The sequence below is a fragment of the Chaetodon auriga genome, chromosome 20, assembly GCF_051107435.1.
Source record: "Chaetodon auriga isolate fChaAug3 chromosome 20, fChaAug3.hap1, whole genome shotgun sequence".
Lineage (NCBI taxonomy): Eukaryota > Metazoa > Chordata > Actinopteri > Chaetodontiformes > Chaetodontidae > Chaetodon > Chaetodon auriga.
In genome coordinates this window covers 9,987,005-10,007,342 of record NC_135093.1, presented here as the reverse complement: position 1 = coordinate 10,007,342, position 20,338 = coordinate 9,987,005, and the positions used below count along the sequence as shown (strand labels likewise).

General features: G+C 41.9%; 2 protein-coding genes across 3 annotated transcripts; both read right to left on the bottom strand.

Moving 5' to 3' along the window:
- Window positions 1-318: 318 nt before the first annotated feature.
- On the bottom strand, window positions 319-8,213 carry slc35g1 (solute carrier family 35 member G1). 2 transcript variants are annotated; one of them, XM_076759166.1, is made up of 5 exons: window positions 7,140-8,213; window positions 5,030-5,210; window positions 3,521-3,655; window positions 3,138-3,334; window positions 319-1,680 (listed from the first exon to the last, which is right to left on the bottom strand). In XM_076759166.1, the coding sequence occupies exons 1-5, from the start codon at window positions 7,468-7,470 to the stop codon at window positions 1,253-1,255; spliced, it is 1,272 nt and encodes a 423-aa protein (XP_076615281.1). In that variant the 5' UTR covers window positions 7,471-8,213; the 3' UTR covers window positions 319-1,252. The 2 variants fall into 2 exon arrangements, with proteins under 2 accessions (XP_076615281.1, XP_076615282.1); XM_076759167.1 differs by having other exon boundaries at window positions 3,521-3,867; window positions 7,140-7,637.
- Window positions 8,214-8,220: 7 nt separating this feature from the next.
- Window positions 8,221-19,482, bottom strand: lgi1b (leucine-rich, glioma inactivated 1b). Its single transcript, XM_076759164.1, has 10 exons — window positions 19,058-19,482; window positions 18,820-18,891; window positions 17,318-17,389; window positions 16,603-16,674; window positions 13,066-13,137; window positions 11,998-12,167; window positions 11,687-11,851; window positions 11,372-11,592; window positions 10,797-11,043; window positions 8,221-10,082 (listed from the first exon to the last, which is right to left on the bottom strand). Exons 1-10 carry the CDS (start codon window positions 19,267-19,269, stop codon window positions 9,733-9,735), a joined length of 1,653 nt encoding a protein of 550 aa, XP_076615279.1. The 5' UTR covers window positions 19,270-19,482; the 3' UTR covers window positions 8,221-9,732.
- Between the last annotated feature and the right edge of the window lie 856 nt (window positions 19,483-20,338).

Sequence of the window (20,338 nt, the reverse complement as noted above, 5' to 3'; positions counted from 1 at the left end):
TGTCTGGATGATCACCGTTCTGCTGAATTATAGTGGCAGGCCACTGACACTTTTCTACCCTCTAGCGAAGACAAAGTGCAAGCAACACCCCTCTATGAGCATCATAGAAAATATATTTTTAGACTGCTGTAAACACTAATTAGGTGCTTCAGTTCTAAGATGACATTAGGTGCTAGCCAACACGAGAGAGATGACCCCTCCTGAGATGATGAAGAAATCAGCGTGGTCTTTGTGGGTCACCACTGAGGCGCCTCGTTAAAAATGCTGTTTTGATTTTGTCAAACAAGCGTTTTAAAAAATCTTTTTTTTTTTTTTTTTCAGAAGCACCCTAAATTTATATTCATATGTATATACAAAATCACACCTGAGAGCTGCCCAGTACAAGTTACCTGTTACTGAGTAGCTCCGCTAAGGGAAGCTGGAGGTTAACGTTCCCTACTTAAGGCACTTCAAAGATAGAGATGATAAGCTATGGATAGGAAAGTAATGGATATTAGCGAATTATCTTTTCAATATATTTGGGTAACTTACAAGTGTGCGAGAAGAAAAATCAAATCAAAAATCAATAAAATATATCACAAAGGAATATATTCTTCATGGATAAAAACGTGGGATTGGACTCAGGTGTGATTGTAAGCAGCTTGGCAAGAAGATCCCTGAGAGAATCCTACAGCATGCGTCTGATTTCAAGTAACCACTTTGGGGCGTTTATTGTCAGCTTTTATCTTTCCTTCCCGTGGACTCAAATATTTGTCTTTTCGCTGGTCCCAATGCAGTAAACCTCTCCCTTTAGGTATTTCATTCAGGTTAAAGCAAAAGGAAAATGGGACTGAAGACATCCCTCATTAAACTGCTTCACTGCGGTGATCTTCAGCTTTCAGCCCCATTTATGCTGTGCACATTTTTAGTTAGGAGAAAATAGGAAATCTCTGTTGAATGGGCAGTTAGTTCTCCACACAAGCTCTGGGGAGCAGGGTGTGGTGCTGGGGGCAGCAACAGTTTCTCCTTCCACTTATGTTTGTGCTCATGTACACAAATATAAATGCATAACAAAAGAATCAACATGTATAGATGTACAGTGTTCAGTTTGGAATTTAAAACTATCATAAGCTCATAACTGACCCTGACTAGATTATCCTATATTTCTGCTCCCAAAAGAGTTTAAGCCTCCTCACCGGTTTGCATGGAAATAACAAGTAAAATACAGAATAAATCAACATATGATAGTGAAAAATAGTATTACCAAAGCATCCTATTTTGCTTCTTCTGAGCTCTTGCGAGAGCTGCTGTACCATTTTCTAAGTGCTACTCCACTAGTGCTCGCCACAACGCACACCGCCCCGCCGAGGCTCCACCAGGTCGGTGCACGGTTAAAGAAAATGAACTGGAAGATGAACGCCAGCACCACATCGACAGTCCTCATCAGGGCCACGGGTCCAGCCTTCTCAATCTGCAGGGCCTTTGTGAGGAAGATCTGGCCGCCAATGCCCAGGACAGCAATCAACATCAGCAACCAGCGATCACGGCCACAGAATGGGATCTTCCATTCCCCAAGGACGGATACAGTGATGATGCACTCCATGAAACCGATGACGGCATAGTACCACACAGAGAGGTAGTAATGGACGCTCTTCCCGATCTTGCGAAGGACAACAAATGTACAAGCAGCCCCAATAGCTCCTATGAATAAAAAAAAAAAGACTGCGTGAATACAGCAATCAGAAGAAAAATGAAAATTAACCATAGTCTTTTCTACTGATGCACATAATAAAAAACAGTGGAACTGGTGGCGTCCTATCTTCCACCTCCTGCCAACACCAGAATGGAGGTCAGTGTATTTGAGGGCCTATTTTGGGGTGGCAAAGTTCAATTAAGTTGCACTTAGAAAACAGGAAAAATCAGGGGAATGAACACTGCTGCGGCTGCGTAGCCGCTGAGGAGAACGCAGATGCACTCTCCATTGAAAATAATGGCCTTATTTTGCACAATGTTGTGCTTATGTGTTTGGTGTGAATGCAGGGTTATTTCACAAATGAGGGGAGGAAGGCTTGTGGGATGAATCACCAGTGAGGTCAAGATGTTGCATTGGACTACAGAAGTGAAAAAAAAATCACACAAAAGCTCTCAGCACTCAGGACCAGCATTCATTTTCTGGTTCCAAAAAAAATATTTGGGAAATTTTGGGAAGCCAGTGAGGGATCACAACTCTATTGCTAAACAAGCAATTCATGCTAGTTGAAAAATTCAAGCCCAAATCGAATCAATTTTAGCCCAAGTCACAAATATGTCTCAAGGGATTTCACCCTCCATTTAGACAGAAAGGAAAACTCCCAAAAAACCTTTAAGAAAACATTGTAAGAAACATCAGTAACAGCCCATTTTCATACGAAGTCACCTGAGCGAGCAGCTTATTACGATGCATATTTCCATTTATTGTTAGGCCGTGACCTCTAGTGGCCATAGTAATTATGACAGGAGCAGAGGAGAAAGTTAGGTGATGTAGTATAAAGAGCAAGAGAGTCTGTATGTGGAGGAGAATGGGATGGATGGAAGGGTAAAACACACCAAGACTCTCACCCAGGAGGACAGCTGTTCATGTCTCGTGGGAAACCAAGTCAATGTTGACCCATCTTTTCCTAAACTTTACCAAGAAGTTTTGATTCCGAAACCTAACCAAGCTGGGACTGTTTGCTGAGGAGAACCACGTGACGCCGAAGGCCTGTTACATGAAGGCCTGGCATGCCTGTTGCTGGTACTCTCAAATGGTTGTATATGTTGGGAGTGTATCAACTATTCAGTCGCTGAGGCTTGAGGGTGTGACACACAGACACACACGCAACAGGTGTCAAGTCAAGCAGCTAAAACTAGGTTTCTCAGCCAGGTGACTCACGCTACTTTTTGAGATTGTGTAAGGTGTTGATAAATCTCAAACTACCACTCCTTCACATGTAGAGGAGCTGTAGCATTTGAGGACTATTACTGGAAGGAGACTATCACTAATTGGAAAGACCGTCCCTCCCAGCTGACCCTGATGTGCCTGGGACACAGTCTGTCCTGAATGATTTTATGGTCTTATTATGGTTGAGCTTTACTGCTATATAACTGCTGTATGAAACTGAACCTATAGATGGCATCACCTGCAAAAGCAGCTATAGTCCCCTTGATGTGGTTAGTGTAGTCTCCCTCAATGCCGTGTAGACGCTTGCCAAAGATGAATGGTGGTCGGGCGATGAGGATGACCCCAGTCAGGGTAAAAACAGTGAAGACACAGTCCCAGATTGTACATCTTTCCTTCAGGAAGATCCAGGCCAGGAGGGAGGTAAAGACTGGATTACTGAGGGATGGGGTTTGGACAATGAAAGAATAATAGGAAGTAATAAACAGTAAAAGTAATAAATGTATGGACACAGTTGATGTTGATTAATGTCTCATATGAGGTATTCAGCTCTATTAATAGCTCTAACTTATTCGCAGTCTTAGTATAATGAACAACAATCAATTAGGTTCTGCCTGCTCTCACCTGAACATGATGACGGTGGCATCTGCCAGGGGCATCTGCTGAACAGCATAGAAGAGCAGGATCATGGCATTGGAGCCAATGAAACCCCGAAGCACCAGATATATACGTTTATCTCTGGGACCCAGGAAACCTGTCCTGGAGGAGCAGAGATATGAGGATGATGGATGAATGAATGAAAGACTCAATGGATCGATGATTAGGCTGACTGACAGACGAGGTTCTAAACAGGCTTTAGGAAGAGACGGATGGAGGAAAAATGGGCAGCAAAGTAAGCTGAGAGATGACAGGTGGGTAGATTTAGGTAATGTGGAGGTGAGTGTGATGGATGGACAGATGAGTGGGTGGGGCTGAAAAGAGAGGCGGTTATGAATGAATGTGAAAACGAACAGGATGCATGGATGAATAGGTAAATGAATGAATAAAAGTACTGGTAGTCTTTGGGAATTAAGTTAAGTTTAATTCATAATGTGATTATAAAATGAAAAACATTTCTATGCATCCATGCAAAGATGAAAGCATAGGTATACGCTTTACTCCCCAGTCCTAAGCTGATCAATTATTAATTATTATTGTTGTTATCTCTTCAGGTACTGTCTCCTTTACTTCTGTTATTTGAATATTTGTGTTTTCTTTGTATCGTCTGGCATTGTGACATAACAGTTTCACGTGGCTTGTTTTAAACATTATTTTTAAAAACTTGCGTGTCTCTACTACAACCTAAAATTAAGGTAATGACCCGAAACTTGGCAGCACACTGGGGACGTTCATAAAACATCCTCTTTTGGTTATGAAAGGTCAAAGTTCCGCATATGACTTCAGGGCAGCACACTCATATGTTCACATAACAAAGAGTGACGTCCAAATAATCACCAAATAACGTTAAAGAAATCCACATGACAAGCATTTAGAATTTAGGGAACATTGGAAGGTGACATCTTTCACACCAGCAGGGATGTTCTGTGAATGTACAATTTCTAGCTGGGACAGTATTTAATCTCTAAAGTTGTTTATTTAATGGATTTATTTATTCTGTTCCACTTAAGAACTGTTAATCGGATGTGAAGTTCAATGTATATTTAACTGAAAAGCACAAACACAAGTACAACAAACACAGGTAACTTCCTGTGGGAAAATTCCAAACACTGGATCGACATTGTATTTTGCATCAACGGGGCAGAGGGGAATAATAATGTCTCTCACAGTATTTTGACAACCTAAACTTGTTTGAGCAGTGCTTATGTGTTAAGCCAGGATACTTGCCTGTGAAGTGGGCGCTAAGGCATGAACACAAAAGCAGAAATCCCCACAGACAACCAACTGGCAGAGATATGCACTACCTTGCTGATTTTATGCACTTAATATAATCACAGCATATAAATTGTTGGTTTGGGAGTGTTACTATAGCACTAATTATGGCATATAAAGTATTTGTAAATCTTAAATCTGCGGTTGAAATTGAACAGTGTGAATGCAGTAGTCTAAATGTTTGAGATCCTCCAGCATGCTTACTTGTGGTAGATAAGCAAGGGCGCAGTAAAGAGCATCTGGAAGAAGCAGCGTATGGCGCTGATCTCTATGGCGTGGACTCCCTCGATGGTTTTCACCAAGAGGGAAATGATGGAGAACAAAACCGTGGCAAGGAAAGCATAGAACAAACCAATACCTGGACATCTCTTTGGTTTCTCTGGGTCTGTGAAAAAGACAGAAAAGGAGGAGAGAGTCGGAGAACACAGTGTTCCACACTTCACAAAAAAAAAAAAATAGTGCTTCTTTCGTTGCATGTATGTTGATACAGGAACTGCAGCACGGAGCAGTGAAGCTGGGAGTATGTTATTGAACTCCATGTGGCCTTCAAATTGAACAAAACACAAACAAAAGACCTGCAAAAGTCAGTGGTGTAGTGTTTGCAAACCCTGCCTGCGGAGCAGATATGCTTGTGGAGATTAAATTTCAACCTGAGGTCACTCACATGTTCCTTTGTATTTGTCTGCAGCGTGTGGTCTACGAACCATTCCATTTATCACATACGGTATTTGTTTTCTCAACCTTGCACCAAGCTGAAGACATAGATGTCCATCTTCCCTAACCTTTAAATTGTCATCATACTGGAGTAGTGCTATTAGCTTTGTTTGTGTTATTTACTACGCATGCTACACATAGAACTCATAGAACTGGAGTTACATCCACTAACTACTATTTCCCTCGCTATAACACGACTACCGAAAGTTTTCTGGTTAGCCTGTAGAATTTGTTGTTAGCACATTCCGGTGCTAACATGGCTAGTAGCATCTACTGCAGACCAACATGCTGGAGCAATGTTGGCCTATTTAATAGAGGGCCAGTCATTTACATAATAGTTTAGCGCACTTCATTTTCCAAGAAGCCTGCCCAACACTGGTGTCTGTTGCTGTCGTGTACATGTACTTGAAAAGACATAACCCATGGTACACTGACTGTTACAGTTTGAGGTTTTCTGGCAGCTACATACTGTTGAGATGTCTAATCATACCCTTTGTCTAACTCTGAGAATGCATGCAATAATTAACTTACATTACAGGACAGGCTACTCCTTCAAAAGCACTCGTGTGTTTATGCTTTATTATCATTCCATCATTTTTCTTTCTATTTAAGTACAACACTCATTTGTTAAACCAATTTGCTTGGAATCACTGACTTGCATTATATTATCATATCATCACTTCATTATACTGATGAATTACTGCCAAGTTTAATATCAGAATTGAAACTGAGAATGTTTGCATGCCATTTTTCACCAGGAACAGGAGCTACCAGAAACCGTTGGGCATTGAGGGCATTATTCACTTCCTTGTGAACTTTCCAAATAAAGCCAAACTGCCTTTCTTCCTCATACATGCACACCGATGGGAAAACCCTTTTATGGTTTCACGCGTCTGTTGCTGATGGCCACTTCCCTGTTGAACTAGTTTGTGGAGGAAAAGAGATTCACCCTGTAGTAAAGCTCTGACTAAACTTCAAGAGAAGGAAATGTTTTGTTTTCATGTGTACCATGCTGAAGGCCTCAAGGTGTGGTGTTCCTGTAAAAGTGCACAGTCATCCATCCTCTTTAAGGATGATGCAAGTGTTAAGCTGGTTTACTGCAGTTTATCTGCGACACACTTGGCAACCGACTTACTCATATATGAACGCGATAAGGGGGAACTCTGTAATGTTATTATTAAGCAAAAAACGTAAATGAAGAAATAAGGACTCTTGTTAAGGCCAACCACCATCTAATATTACCGTTTCACTGTACTCTGAAATAAAAAAAACGACCTTAAAAAACACTATTTCGATCAAAAACATTTTTAGAATCGCTGGACTGTCGGACAACCGTGTAGAGTGACTTTAACTGTGCTTTCCTTCCACTGATCCCCTGCTTATAGGCTAATAGCCTTCACGTGATATCAGCGCTGCTATTACTGATACGTGACGTTACACGGTTGTATAACGTGCGGCTACGTCGGAAGCGCTTCCCTGCCTGCTTCTACTTAATTTCTGCATCTTCTCCACATCACAAAGTTCACTAACAGCCGCCACTGATGTGAGGATGAGGAGGCTCTCATCTCTCCACTTAAACTAAGTGCGTGCGCTCTTCTACCTTCACGTGCGCTTTCTTCCCGGGTCGCGGGCTTGCTTCTGACGCAAAACGCCGGCGGGCAAAGTCTGTTCTTCCCGCTATCTTCCGTTGAATTCTCGCTTCCTCTCCCTTCCTCCGTGTCCGGAGCATCATCGTCGTAGCCACACGACACGCGGCAGTTTCCTCTCAAGTGAATCCTCTCCGCTGTCCGGTCATCGTCGCCGCACTCGTCGTGGTCGTCGCCGCCGCTGTTTGTGCCATGGCTGTCACTGTCAACTTTGTGAAACACTACAGTAATGTCGTCCTCCACGGATAAGGCCCGCTCGTGTGTGCAGTGGTTGCAGTCGCCCATGGTAAGATGTGACGGCTGAGCGACAGCATGCCTTGGACAGAGTGCTGTCCGCCTTCTTTGCTGCCCTGAGTGACTGAGAAGACAAGGTTAATGACTAACCTTGGTGGCAGGATACTAACTCCCATGCGGTGGTTACTTTACCCACAGGGGGGCAGAACTGAACCTAGACTAGCTCTGCTGGACAACTAAAACATTACCCAACGTTTACGCCCATCGCAGAGTGCGGATTTGAACCAACCAAAACTCGGCTTCCACTCTTCATGAAACACATTCATGTCTAGATGATGGTAAGAAGTGTTAAAGTTGCTCATAATTTCCCTTAATGTGCACATCATGATTGTTATGTCTATACATTTAAGGATATTTGAGTAACAAAATTGAAACTGTGAGTCTGTCAGCTATCTTTTCCAAAATGTTCATGTATATTTTAGCTGGAATTGATTTTGGGCATCAATATGTTTCCTGATAGTAATGATGTTTTTGTTCATTTTTTACCCATAATGGATTTACTAACAAGGTCATAGTTAAACCCTCTCTATTGACCACCTCAGTGGGATGCCCACATCATCGACTGACTGTCTGATATAGCTATTGGCTATATAAAATTGGCTATATGAATAAGAATCATAAATTGCTGGTGAAGACTGTCATTAATTGAATGATGATTGACACCACTCCAGATTTACTGTGTGAGAAATAAAACCCCATGTTTGTGGTGAATCAACAGCAACAATAAAAGAACTACATCTATGATTTTGCATTTTAGTATTTTATTACTACTGTACATAAAATACAATGAGCAACATGACAAAGGAGTAGCTAATATCCTCTATCCTCACCTAACGAGACTGACACAAGTAAGCCTAAACTGTTTTGCAGAAGTAGCATGTTACACAGCATTTAAGGAGGTGATCCTTGTTTTTTTTCTTCTTAAATCTACACTAACCTCTATGAAAAATTAAACACTGAGTGTGGTCCCCTCTACATACAAAAGCAACATCATATAAATTACTTTACACAGTATTGTAAAAACGTAAACATTATATTTGGCAAGTTGTTGTCAGTGAAGTTGCTAATTGTTATCAGAAATCTGCTTCCTTTGTGTCAGAATAAGAGGACCGTGTGAAAGCACAGGTACTAGGTGCTGCACAGTGGTTGGCTTTTTAGTTGCGGAGTAAAGACAACAATGGTTTTGTCGGTGAGGGAGAAATGGGGCAAGAGTGCAGTGAAAGGGGGGGGCGAGGTGACACAGAGGGACGCTTCTAGCGAGTTATTCATCAGGAATCAACAGTATGAGTGTCTGCATCATGCATGCAGTCTTGCTTAACTGATGACTATAGAGTAGACAGGAGACGTTTTTTCGTTTCTCACAGTGTTAGTGGATTCTTCGTTACATCTACTCGGGTCGCTTCTTTAAGTGTAATCTAACAACAAGACTGATGGAACACGGGTTGACTAGCTGGCAAGTTGTGGAAGAAGAATGGATGTAATGTTGTCCAATTTTTACCCACATTTGGTTCCAAGCTCTACTCTTGTCCCTCATGAGGTTGAAATTCCTTAAGCTCCCCACCAGACTTTTGCATGAATGGTGAAATAGTTTCAACTTCAGTGTAGTAAATAGTAGACGAGATGAAGTGAGGTAAATAACCCAATTGCTTGTGTACAATGTCCACGCACCTCACAGCAGGTACCGTTTCATGCTGAGTAATTTTAATGAGTCAATTTTCCTGAAGTGCTCCGTTAAGTAAAAGACGACTTAAAGGAAAACCATACACTTATTATTGCATGGTGATTAGCACTACCAAACTCCCTAAAGCTTTCCTATTAAAACCCTACAATAGAAACAAAACCAGAGACATATACTGTCCACTTGCAGGGTTGAGTAACAGACACAAGCACAGATTTCATTGTTTTTCCTGAAAGATAGTCAGTTCGCACTGGGTGGAAATCAGCTTTTCAAATGGAGAATAAGGCATTCCCAAATAGTGAGGAGTCAAGATGAATGGAAATGGTGCCTCAGAACAAACACAATGATAGTAACTAATAGAACAATTTCAACGTCTTAATATCAACCAAACCAAAACTAAAGGTCCTGACCTGTATTTGAAATATCCCTTCATATAGTTTGACCTTCTCCTTGACACTTCCTTTAGTTTAGTCGGGAATTGCTGGTGGATTCTAACGGGACTGACAAGTAAAACAAATCACAGAAGAAAGCATTTGAATGGTAGCGTGTACACTTTGTCCCACAGTGACGATGGTTTAATTACTCAAATCAATCATGAGGTGCTCGTAGATCTGAGTTTTTCCCTTGAAGCTGGACGCGAGCAGGAACACCCGGTCGTCAATGGAAACCAGAGAAAATGCACGAGGCGCCTGGATATTCAGCTCCTGAGATGGGACAAACTGGCCCCTCTTGGTGTCCCATTGGTAGACCTGTGTCAGTGAATAATCGCTGCCCAAGATGGCATACTGCCAGTTGCCGACAGAGACGGGCTGGAACACCATAGAGCCACGGGAAGGAAATGTCTGGACCTCCTTGAACATGGCGCCGTCCCAACGCATCACCTTGGAGTCCCCGATGAATCTTGTCAAGCATATAAACAGCTCACCTTTGAATAGGACAAAGTATTCAAGAGACTCTTTAGTTTATACTTTCAGCTTCTGAATCTGGATTTGAAATAGGGAAGCTCACAAACAGTTTATGTAATTTCACCATGACTCATAGCTTGTTATCAACAGCTTCTTAGGAAAGAGTGACTAATAGGTGAGGCATCCCTTCAGAACAGGCATGTCCAAACTATTCCACAAAGGGCCATGTGGCTGCAGGTTTTTCCTCCAACCAATCAAGAGCACAAAGTCTGACCAATCAGCTCTCTGAAGACTGAGATCAGCTGATGAAATGAGTCTGGTGTGCTGCTGCTTGGTTGGAAAGAAAACCTTCAGCCACTCGGCCCTTTGTGGAATAGTTTGGACATGCCTGCTTTAGAAAGACAAAATACAGAGAATACTATACATTAATGATTAATAGACATGTTAATGGCAGTGGAAAGTGATACTGCCTCTTAGCGCCTTCAAAAAAGAGTAATAAATTCCAGCTAAGAGTGTGAGTCATGAATGTTTTTATCAAGTAAACTACATCAGAGGAAATGCCGACCTTGAATCAAAGTCTGCTGTTCATCATAAGACACACCCAGTGCGGTAAGAAATATTCAGTGCTACTGTAGAGTTAGACACTGCTTGCAGTGTGCACAGTGTCTTTTTAGTAAGTGCAAAAATAAAGTCTGTGTGTGTACATATGCTGCCACTCAAGCTGCAGCTCTCACCTTTGACCCGAAAGTGTTTGACGGAGAAGACGTCCTCCATGTCCGGTATGTCAGTCCTGCGGTCAAACTGTTTCTGGCTCCTGTTCCACTGGTACACAACAGGCCTCTGGGAGCTGCTGGACAGGATCAGGTGGGGTTTGTTGGAGATCTCCAAATATTCCACATCTGTGTCCCGGTACCACGGGTGGAGTGACTGGTGGGAGTAGAAGCCATTGCCGTTCCATTTGTAGACTGTTGTGGAACCGGCCTATGAGAGGAATATGTGTAAAATGTCAACTCAAGTCAGCTTTGTTCAGAACAGGATGAGATGAGTGTGTGTGTGCTTGAGCGTGCCCATGCAAAAGCATATGCGAACATTTGGCAATGTCAGGGTAATCGGCAGGAGCAGACAAAAACTGTCATGCTGCAGAGGACAGCAGGGGAAGGACTGGCTGACACAGTGGAAGAGCAGTTTAGAGGAGCAGAGTGCATGCAAGTACTGGACACAATAACAGAAACACCTGCACACTTTAATGTAATCAGGTACCATAAAGTGTTTTCTGCTTTCCAGTGCTGGAAAAGCTAAAGAAGCCAACCTTAGAGCTGTCAGCGATGACAAAGAAAGACTCTCCGTCGATCATGAATGTCTCAATGTCATTAGGTTTGCGAATCTTCAGGATATCGATGTCCTGGATCTTGATGAACTTGTTGGCGGAGGTGTCGCGTTTGTAAATGTGCGAGCCCCCGAACAACTGGGCCACAATGACAAAGAGGTGGTTGTCGATCACCATTGGCTTGCAGACTACAGTGGAGGTGCCTGAATAAGAAAAGAGATGAGAGGACGGTGCAGGAAAACATCATTAATATATAATGTGACACAACATCAATGCTGGCATTGTTTATGAACTCACTTTCAATTGTGTCATAGGTTCTAAAGGTCATCTCAACATGATCCCACTCCAGGAAGCTGCACGTCCCGGCAAATGGTTGAGCAAACACAACATACTGATCTGCACCAAAGGTGAAGGCCTCCACCGAAATGGACTCAAACTTCAGCGACTGATAGGAGGCAAACTCTGAAAAACATCACGTGACACTGAATAAGACATTAGAAATAAGACAGGGCAACAAGAACAGGAAAGAAAGTAACGAAAACGGTAACAGAGAGCTATTGTTAGCATAATGCTTCCATGGCAGGGGGCCAGACACAGGAAGATGATACCCGCTGTGATGCAGTCAAAGGAGTGTGGCAGCAGGTCATTGAGCTTCTTCCCCTGGTGAATGGGTGGACCGCTGCAGTAGATCTGGTCCAGGGTGGCGTTCGTGTGGTGCATCCACTCCACCAACCACTTCAGCTTACAGTCACATATCAGGTTGTTTCCCCGTAGATCCCTGCATGCATGCATGGACCACATGGGACATCAGTTCACAGAGAAATGCACATGTTAATTTGTTAATATTTACTATGGAAACATGTAATTTAAACTGCTTTTTATTTCCAATCCCTGATCTGCTTCCTGTCTCGCCGTCTGTCTCGCCACTACTTGGCTGCACTTTGGCTTCACGCCAGGAAAGCCACAACAAGTGTCCTATCTCCTGAGTAGTCTGTGCTCGTCGCCCACTCTCAGTCTGAATTGCTGTTGACCTTGGATGTGTGTATTGAATCCACACAAACACAGACACTGTAGCCTGCATTATTCCATCTGATTGTGGCAGCCAGGATCCAATTCTTTTCTCTGTAATTGACTTGTTTACCATTTGCACTGACACTCTGGCATTCCAACCCAAGCCTTCCTCTTCTCTGCTTTACATCTTAACCTTCTTTTTCTTTTCTCCATTGCAGCAGGGAATAGCTTCTCCTTACAACCCTTTTCTGTTCTTCCTTTCAGGGCTTCTTACTTTTACATCCTCTGTCTGGTCTGGGAATTCCTCTCTCTTACGTTTTAGCACCACAAGCTCATGATATTACTGTATTTAATCCAACAGTTAAGAAACAAGAGAGGAAGACAAAGGAAGATTATTCTCAAAATGTGCCATTAATCCTCTCCCTCCCCTCTCCAGCGAATCTCTCTCACAGACCACCAACTAATATTAGATTTAATTATTATTGTTCCACTATCATACTTGACCATTTCAGAATAAACACCAATCAGGAACACTATACTGGCAATTACATGAGCACATAAATGCATAGAAATAGCTTTTATAGACCAATCAATCAATGAGAAAACTGATTACTAAATGTCCTGTGTCTCAACAAAGCCTCCCAGGTAAAAGAGACTGAACTCACACTTTGGTCAAAGCGTCCATGCCCTTGAAGACATCTTTGGGCAGCGTCTCAAGGTTGTTGTAAGCCAGACTCCTAATCAACAAAGATAACAAAATAATACACACAGTGATCGAATTAGAGGCAGACTGTCTCTGTACACTTAATAGACAGTGAGTCATTACACCGTATTACACTCTTCTCATTCATCCTGTTTGCCAGACTGACATGAGCACAGTAGAATAAATGAATTCTCATACCAATGAAAGTACAGGCAACCAAATGTGAGGGAGGCACAAGTCAGGATCTCAATGCCCTGACAATGGTTATGGGACAAAAGGCTAAGTGGTGAAATGAAAGGGAATTAAATCATTAGTGATTTATTAATCAAGGGACAGCAATTACTTCGAGCACAGCGAGGAAATATCATTTGTTAGCGACGGGCGACATGCTGTTCTTTATACACCAAGCTCATCCATTAAATGGAGATGTAGATGTAGAACATTTCACTCCTTTAACACTGGTCATACTCATATACAAAGCAGTATTACTGTTTCATGCTTTTAACCAACTTGAACAGAGCTCTACTCTTCTCCAAGGCTGTCAAGTGGATGATATCTTTGCCAGCCTGTTAAAACCAACCATTCAAAGATGGCCCCATAGAGACATTTCATTTGTGAGTGAGGGACTGAGCTTCAAACCAAAAAGAGATGCAAATGAAATGAAATGTCAGCGTAATTCATGAAGGCTGCATTATTTATCTGAGAGTCAGTTTTCCAGGGAGAGAGGCCATTTTACTTTCAGTTTGTGCAAGAATGCACTTTCCAAACAGATGGGGACAGAGCAGCAGAACGGACCAGATTCCAGCAGGAGCCCTGCCGGTGCCCTTTAATAATGTATTTACTGTATATGACACATACAAAATGCCCTCTAATGCATTTATTTATCTTTTTTTGTGTCTTCTTACCTCCAAAACAAGTACAAGTATCCATGGGACAGGAAAAATAAAGCAATTTATCCCACCGTGCGGCTGCATATGACTTTCTGAGCTGTGTTAGAACAGATCGAATGAGTAAATCTTAGTTGACATTCTGTAGTTGTTCACACACTATTGGCTAATAGCTTCTTACTTGTGAATTGATTTAATCCTAGACCAATGAGACCAAACTGCAGGCTGGTTATGACTTGTCCCCGCAGTCATTATGGGTTGGCCTATGAACAAGATTCACATTCTGACTCTTTCTTCCAATTTACATTAAAGGCGCAGCTCTGCAATGATTACACCAGACAGGGGACTGCCCATTATTATGACTGCCTGATATTTGAAAACCTAGATAGTCCAAAAAATGTCTTATTGGACCTTAAACTCTTTTGTCCGACAGCCCGTTATCCTGAGGATAAACACTCCAAAGGCCCGGTGCACACCCTCTGTTGATTTTTGTCCCACCTGCATTCCATGAAGACTTGTCCAATTCACCTTTTGACTGACTGGTCTTCATTTCTTAGTTAGGGTTAGAGGTAAATGGTTGGTTAGATGGTTGAGGTTAGAAAAACATGTCAGATTTAAGGTTTTGTCATTTCTGGGAATTTGCTTTCTTACCAAGATTCACATGAGTTGATTGATCAGATCTTTCCATGCAGCAGAAAGCTGGAGCTGCAGCCAGTTAGTTTAGCTTAGCATAAAGGGGAAACAGCCAGCCTGGTTCTGTCCAAAGGTAAAAAAAAAATCTGCCAACCACCACCTCTGTTATATTTCTTTTGCCGAGTTTGTACAAAATCCGAAGCATGCAAACAGCAAGATGTACTTTTACTTGGGGTTTTGTGGCGGACTGTTTCTCTCTTGTCCAGGAGCAGTGGCTTCCTGAAGTTCCAGGTGGTTGACTGGCAACTTCCTAGTGGTAACAATCATCACAAGTGAACTTCCCCAGCTGTTTTCCCCTGTTTATGCTAAGCTAAGATAACTGTCTTCTGGCTGTAGCTTCATATTGATTAGATAGATGTGACAGTGGTATTGATCTTCTTTCGTGACTCTTAGCAAGAAAACAAATAAGTTTATTTCCTACAATGTCAAATAAATGCCTTTAACGTTATACTTATCCAAGGGCTTTACTAGTACAGAACACACATACCAGCTTTTCTATAGTTTTTTATCATTAGCTCAGAATGTCATGTTGAAATTCTGCAGCATTTCTTGGTCTGAATGTACCCTCATTAATGTGATGTCTGCTCAGAGAGTCATCAAAGCAATAATTCCTCTGATGTGGATTTGCTGTCTGCTCTCTGACAGCTTCCATCAGACGAGTTGCTGTCAGTAATATCTATCAATGCTCAGGGCAGACATGAATGCAGACCCTTATCAAGCTTAGGACAGATTTATGGATGTGTTTACTTGAGTTTCAATGTGCGAAGTCATGCTATTGATGTGTTTAACCTTTTACTTTTGATATGGCCCAGTAGATGTAACAAATTTGATTTCTTTCCTCCACAGATAGTCTGATACTGAACATGTAAACACTAATAGTTGCAGTCTTAATAATGCTTCTTTGTCTTATCATCAGAGCTATACATTCTCTCACCTAAAGCATGCATGAGGAAATGCTGAAAAACTACTAAACCCCTCGTATTTGAGTAGTAGTAGTACTAAATTTCCTACATTTGAAAATATGATGAGTTAAAAATCACCCATCCATTCAGACATCAAGTCACACATGGTGAAGAATGCAAGTATACAAGCCTTTGTCTGCACAGCACAGCATAAACCCAAACTGTGTTAGGAACGACCTGACAGAGACTTGCGGGACAGATTTTAGGTCCCTCGGTTTAAGGTTACAGTACAGTTATATTTAGTTGTGACCTACAGGTCGCTCACGTTCTCACCTATCTTTAGTTTTGGCAAGCTTTGCAGTTCAGGAATGTGAAATCGTGTTGACAAAAACACTGTTCATAAGCTGCTGTTTCCTGTATTAAGATGTTCTGAACGCAGCATCTGTTAACACAGATACCGTACATACAATGCATCACTTATCACTCTCACAATAGACCCCACAGCAGCCTACAGAAGATACAGTCCCACTGCTGACAGCTGTTCCCTTCCAATATCAAGAGCAATAAATACATATTAAGAAAAATTAAGCTACAGGACAGTTAAAATTCACAAAATTATTCTGCCGCAAATGTGTCAGCTCTACAGGAACACTAAAGCAATGTCACATCCACATCTGCCCTTCAGTAACCTGATCCAGCTGACAGCTTCAGTCAGTAACCTTGGACATCACCAGTGGCAGCAGCACTTCTGCCTACCTTTGCATTTCAGACACTGACAAAGTGATACATAGAGAGAAAACATGAAATTGATGCACAGTTTGTGTTAGAATACCTTGAATACTAATATCACATTACCTCTCCCACAGAGAAAATACTTAACCAGAGAATGGCTTCTCAGATTATTAATGATTAGCCTTAAAGATAAAGTAAAACATTTTTAAAACTGGACAGGAATAAAGGAGGAAAGAAGGATGAATAAAGTTTTCCAACATTGCACCACAGAGCCAAAATACTTACAGATGTATCAGCGCTTTCAGGCCCCGGAAAGCAAATGGGGATATTGATGCAATTTTGTTGTTTTCAATAAATCTGTGAATGAGACATTCTTCATTAGTATCTTCATACAATAACAATGATGTAGATAATCCACACACAAATATATTGTGACAGAAAACACTGAAATCTTTAACTTTCTGCATGTCTTCTTCCTTTGCAGTTGTGAGAGGTTGACAGCAGATGCGGGTGGTTGTGCACAGGAAAAAATGTCAAAATGAATTATACTTTAAAGGCCCGGCACACCCAAACAGGTGTTTTGTATTATTCTACTGTAGCTAATTATACTTGTGCTCTGGTTGATGTTGGATGCGGTTGGGCTGGGTACCGCGTGAGGTCAGCAGCATTTCTGAACTAATAAAAATCAGAAGGATGTATAGCCCGAGTCAGGAAACGTAAGTGAAAACACCTGTGTGGGGCGTTAACATGCTGGTGTGATGGACACTTAGACAAAAAAATGTAATATAAATAGAAAGTAATACATATAAGAAAACTGTTGTGCTGGTTTTAAGATTGAAATTGGAGGTGTCTTTGATTGATGTTCATCGGTGTGCGCCTTGCATCAGTTTTTATGAATACAATACAGAAAATATGCAACTGGGAAATAATTTGTGTAGTTTATGACCCTTAACCACACAGCATATCATCAACCATTTAGAAATTAAGGATAAATACTTACAGATATTCGAGATGTGGTAAACCCAGGAACGCATCCTCGTCAATAAGGTCAAATGAATTTGCTGTGAACAATCTGTGAAGAAAACATACAAAAACTAGAAAAATAGTATAGAATTTAAAGATACAGTACTGCCTTGAGTTAACATAGTTTCCACTGCGTTCCTAAATCCCAAACTTTGTTGTTGTCATGTTTTGTAAGTCAGATGGGGACTGGGTTGAACTTGGGAGGGAAATGGAAATGCTGTTTTGGGATATCACATTGGGATATATGTTGTGATCTATTGTCACCTCCTCCCAATACTAACATCAGCTCCTTTAAGTCAAAAACCGAGGGCGAGAGTTACTGCAGCAGACAACAGACTCATTCAGCATCTCTGCCCACAGTATGCAGTTAAAGAATGAATTAAATGAATAAAACGGAGGAATGGCACATCACTCCTACATGTTTTTCATGGAATGAATGAAAGAGAGAAACGGATGCCTCCTCCCACATGTTTCTGAGTCACCCTTTATACCAGCAATGTAAGAATAGTGTCCACCAATAATATACTGCATTATGCAACTCACTACATCTACTCATTACATCTTATTGAGAAATTCATTTGTGTGCTTCCAATTTAAGTAAACTGTTCTGTTTTTTCAGGTCTTTCCTTTAAAACACTGTAAACCCTGTGGAAAATTGCCCCCTATTCATTGAATGTATCCTCAGAATAAATCTCATTAATTCTTGAAAACATCTATTGTTTCAATCCCAAAACATCCCTGAAAAAAGGCAATTCCAGGATATCTGCATGCTGGAAATCTAATTCTGTGATGAAACTCTTCATGCCTATTTCTCAGCCTTTGCACCCTCAGCGTTGGCCTTAGAGAAGCTCAGTGGAGGTTAAGCTAGTCTAGGTCACCTCGGCAGTTAATAATGACATGAGGGGTCGATGCCACTCGTTCACTTTACCCAGTTTAAAATTAACCTCCTTCTGGTCTCAAGCCTTCATGCACATCCTGACTGATTTAGTGTCATCTGAGCATATGGAAGAAGGGATGCCAGGAAAAACATTCTGCTGTTTGTGCAGTAAACTGAAAGAAGTGTGATTAGAGAGCACAGTGAAGCCTCACCTCGCGCTACCAAGATATATATATGTAATAATGGATGTCATAAAAGAAATAGTGAGGTAAACGCCATCATGATTTCACTGTTATTCCCCTTTTTTCTAAGTGCTGTCTCTGGGAGAAAAGAAGAACATGTTCATTATTTATCTCTGCCTCTGTATATCTCCCCAGCAAACACACACATAGCTCCTCTCTCCCCTTCCCCTGCTGTTAGTCGCTGTAGCCATGTGGTCTATTGCATAATCCTGACACCATTACAGAGAATCCCCCTCTCAATCTGCATATCAGCCTCAATGCAAGTCCTCTGGGGGAGCTCCTGTCCCATTGTTTGGTTCTGTTAGACACTGAAAACATATTAGCACAGATAGATAGATAGACAGACAGATAGATACTCACAGCAGTTGCAGGGCAGGCGTGTGAACAAAGCTCCCTCCTGTGATTTCATTAAATCCAGACTTGACAAAAGACCTGGAAGGATGGAGAACAAATATCAAAGGGAAATGTGTCTAATTATAATAAAGGCATAATAATAATGATGAGACCTGAACGTCCTGAAAGGCAAAGACAGAGGATTTCCCTAAGATTTCCTGACAATTGTCTACATTTAATGGCACAATAAAATCAAGTCACTTACAGTGAGACGACGTCGGGTGGGAAAGAGTGAGGCACGGATCGGACATTCTCACACAGGGCGTTATCTTTGGTGCAGGTGCATCCAGCGGGACATCTGGGCTGCCTCACTCTCCGTCCGTCCGCCAAAGCCAAGCTGACAGCGGCCACCCAAACCAGGAGCGTCCATCCGTTCCACCCTCCCCATCCTCTCACTGCTCTGCCCGGGTATCCCATTCCTTCTGTCCCGGTCGAGGATTATCACTCCTGCACATGCAACTTCTCGGCAAAATCCTCCACGATTTGTGACCTCGGGTTTAACAGGCAGTGAGAAGTGTTTCTGGTGTTTTTCTGTCTTGTTTGTTCTAATGACAGAAGCTTGGTGTTGTTGCGCTCTGATGCAGGCTTGTGTCTATGCTTCTTGCGTCTCAATAGGAAAGGCACCAGTCCAGCGGATTCGTTCTGCAAGGCGCAGGATTACAAATGCGGGACAGACAGGACATGGGAGCGGAGAACAGTCTCAGATTTTTTTTTTTTTGGCATGAAAGGAAGAGGAATTATCTCAACCTCCCAAATAAAACACGCTGCTACAGAATCTGATCCACTCCTTATAATTAGTCTGCTGCGTTCAAATAAGTTGTTCTTGAAGACCCAGTGTTGGAGCCAGGAAAGGGGGGAATTAAAAGCGTCAATTCCCGTGAGAGAGAAAGAGAGGGGAAGAAAGGGGATGGAGGAGGAGAGAGGGGGAGAGGCCCCAAGGTGCGCTTTTTTATCAGCGGTGCCAGCTATTATTTATGCGCGCTTCAGAGCCGCGCATGGTTAATGGGAATCGGCTATTCATGAGGCTCTGTGCAAATGCACCTGCCTCACTCATTCAGCGGCTTTTCTTCCCTGCTTTGGCATAATAATGATATTAGCTGTGAAAAGAAAATGAGTTCATACCGTGTGGTTAAAAACTAACATGTAGCCTCATTTTGATTTTGTGGCAAAAAGAAATAGTTCCTGATCCCCGAAAGATTCGCACAAGACAAACAACAAAAACATGAGTAGCTTATTATAAATTAAGGTATCTTTACTTCTAGGAAATCTTTTCCACGTTGTCTTAACGCCAAGATAAAGAACTTATGATAAAACATGGGATAATATACATGATAGGCCACATGGGACAACACAGCACTGGATTTCATAAATATTTCTACGTTTCTTAAGACAACAAAGGATGAGAGTCATTCACGCTCTCTGGAGCGTTTGTCTCTCACTTCCTCTCTTCCTTCAGTCCCACATTGAGTCCTTTGTTGGGTTCGAT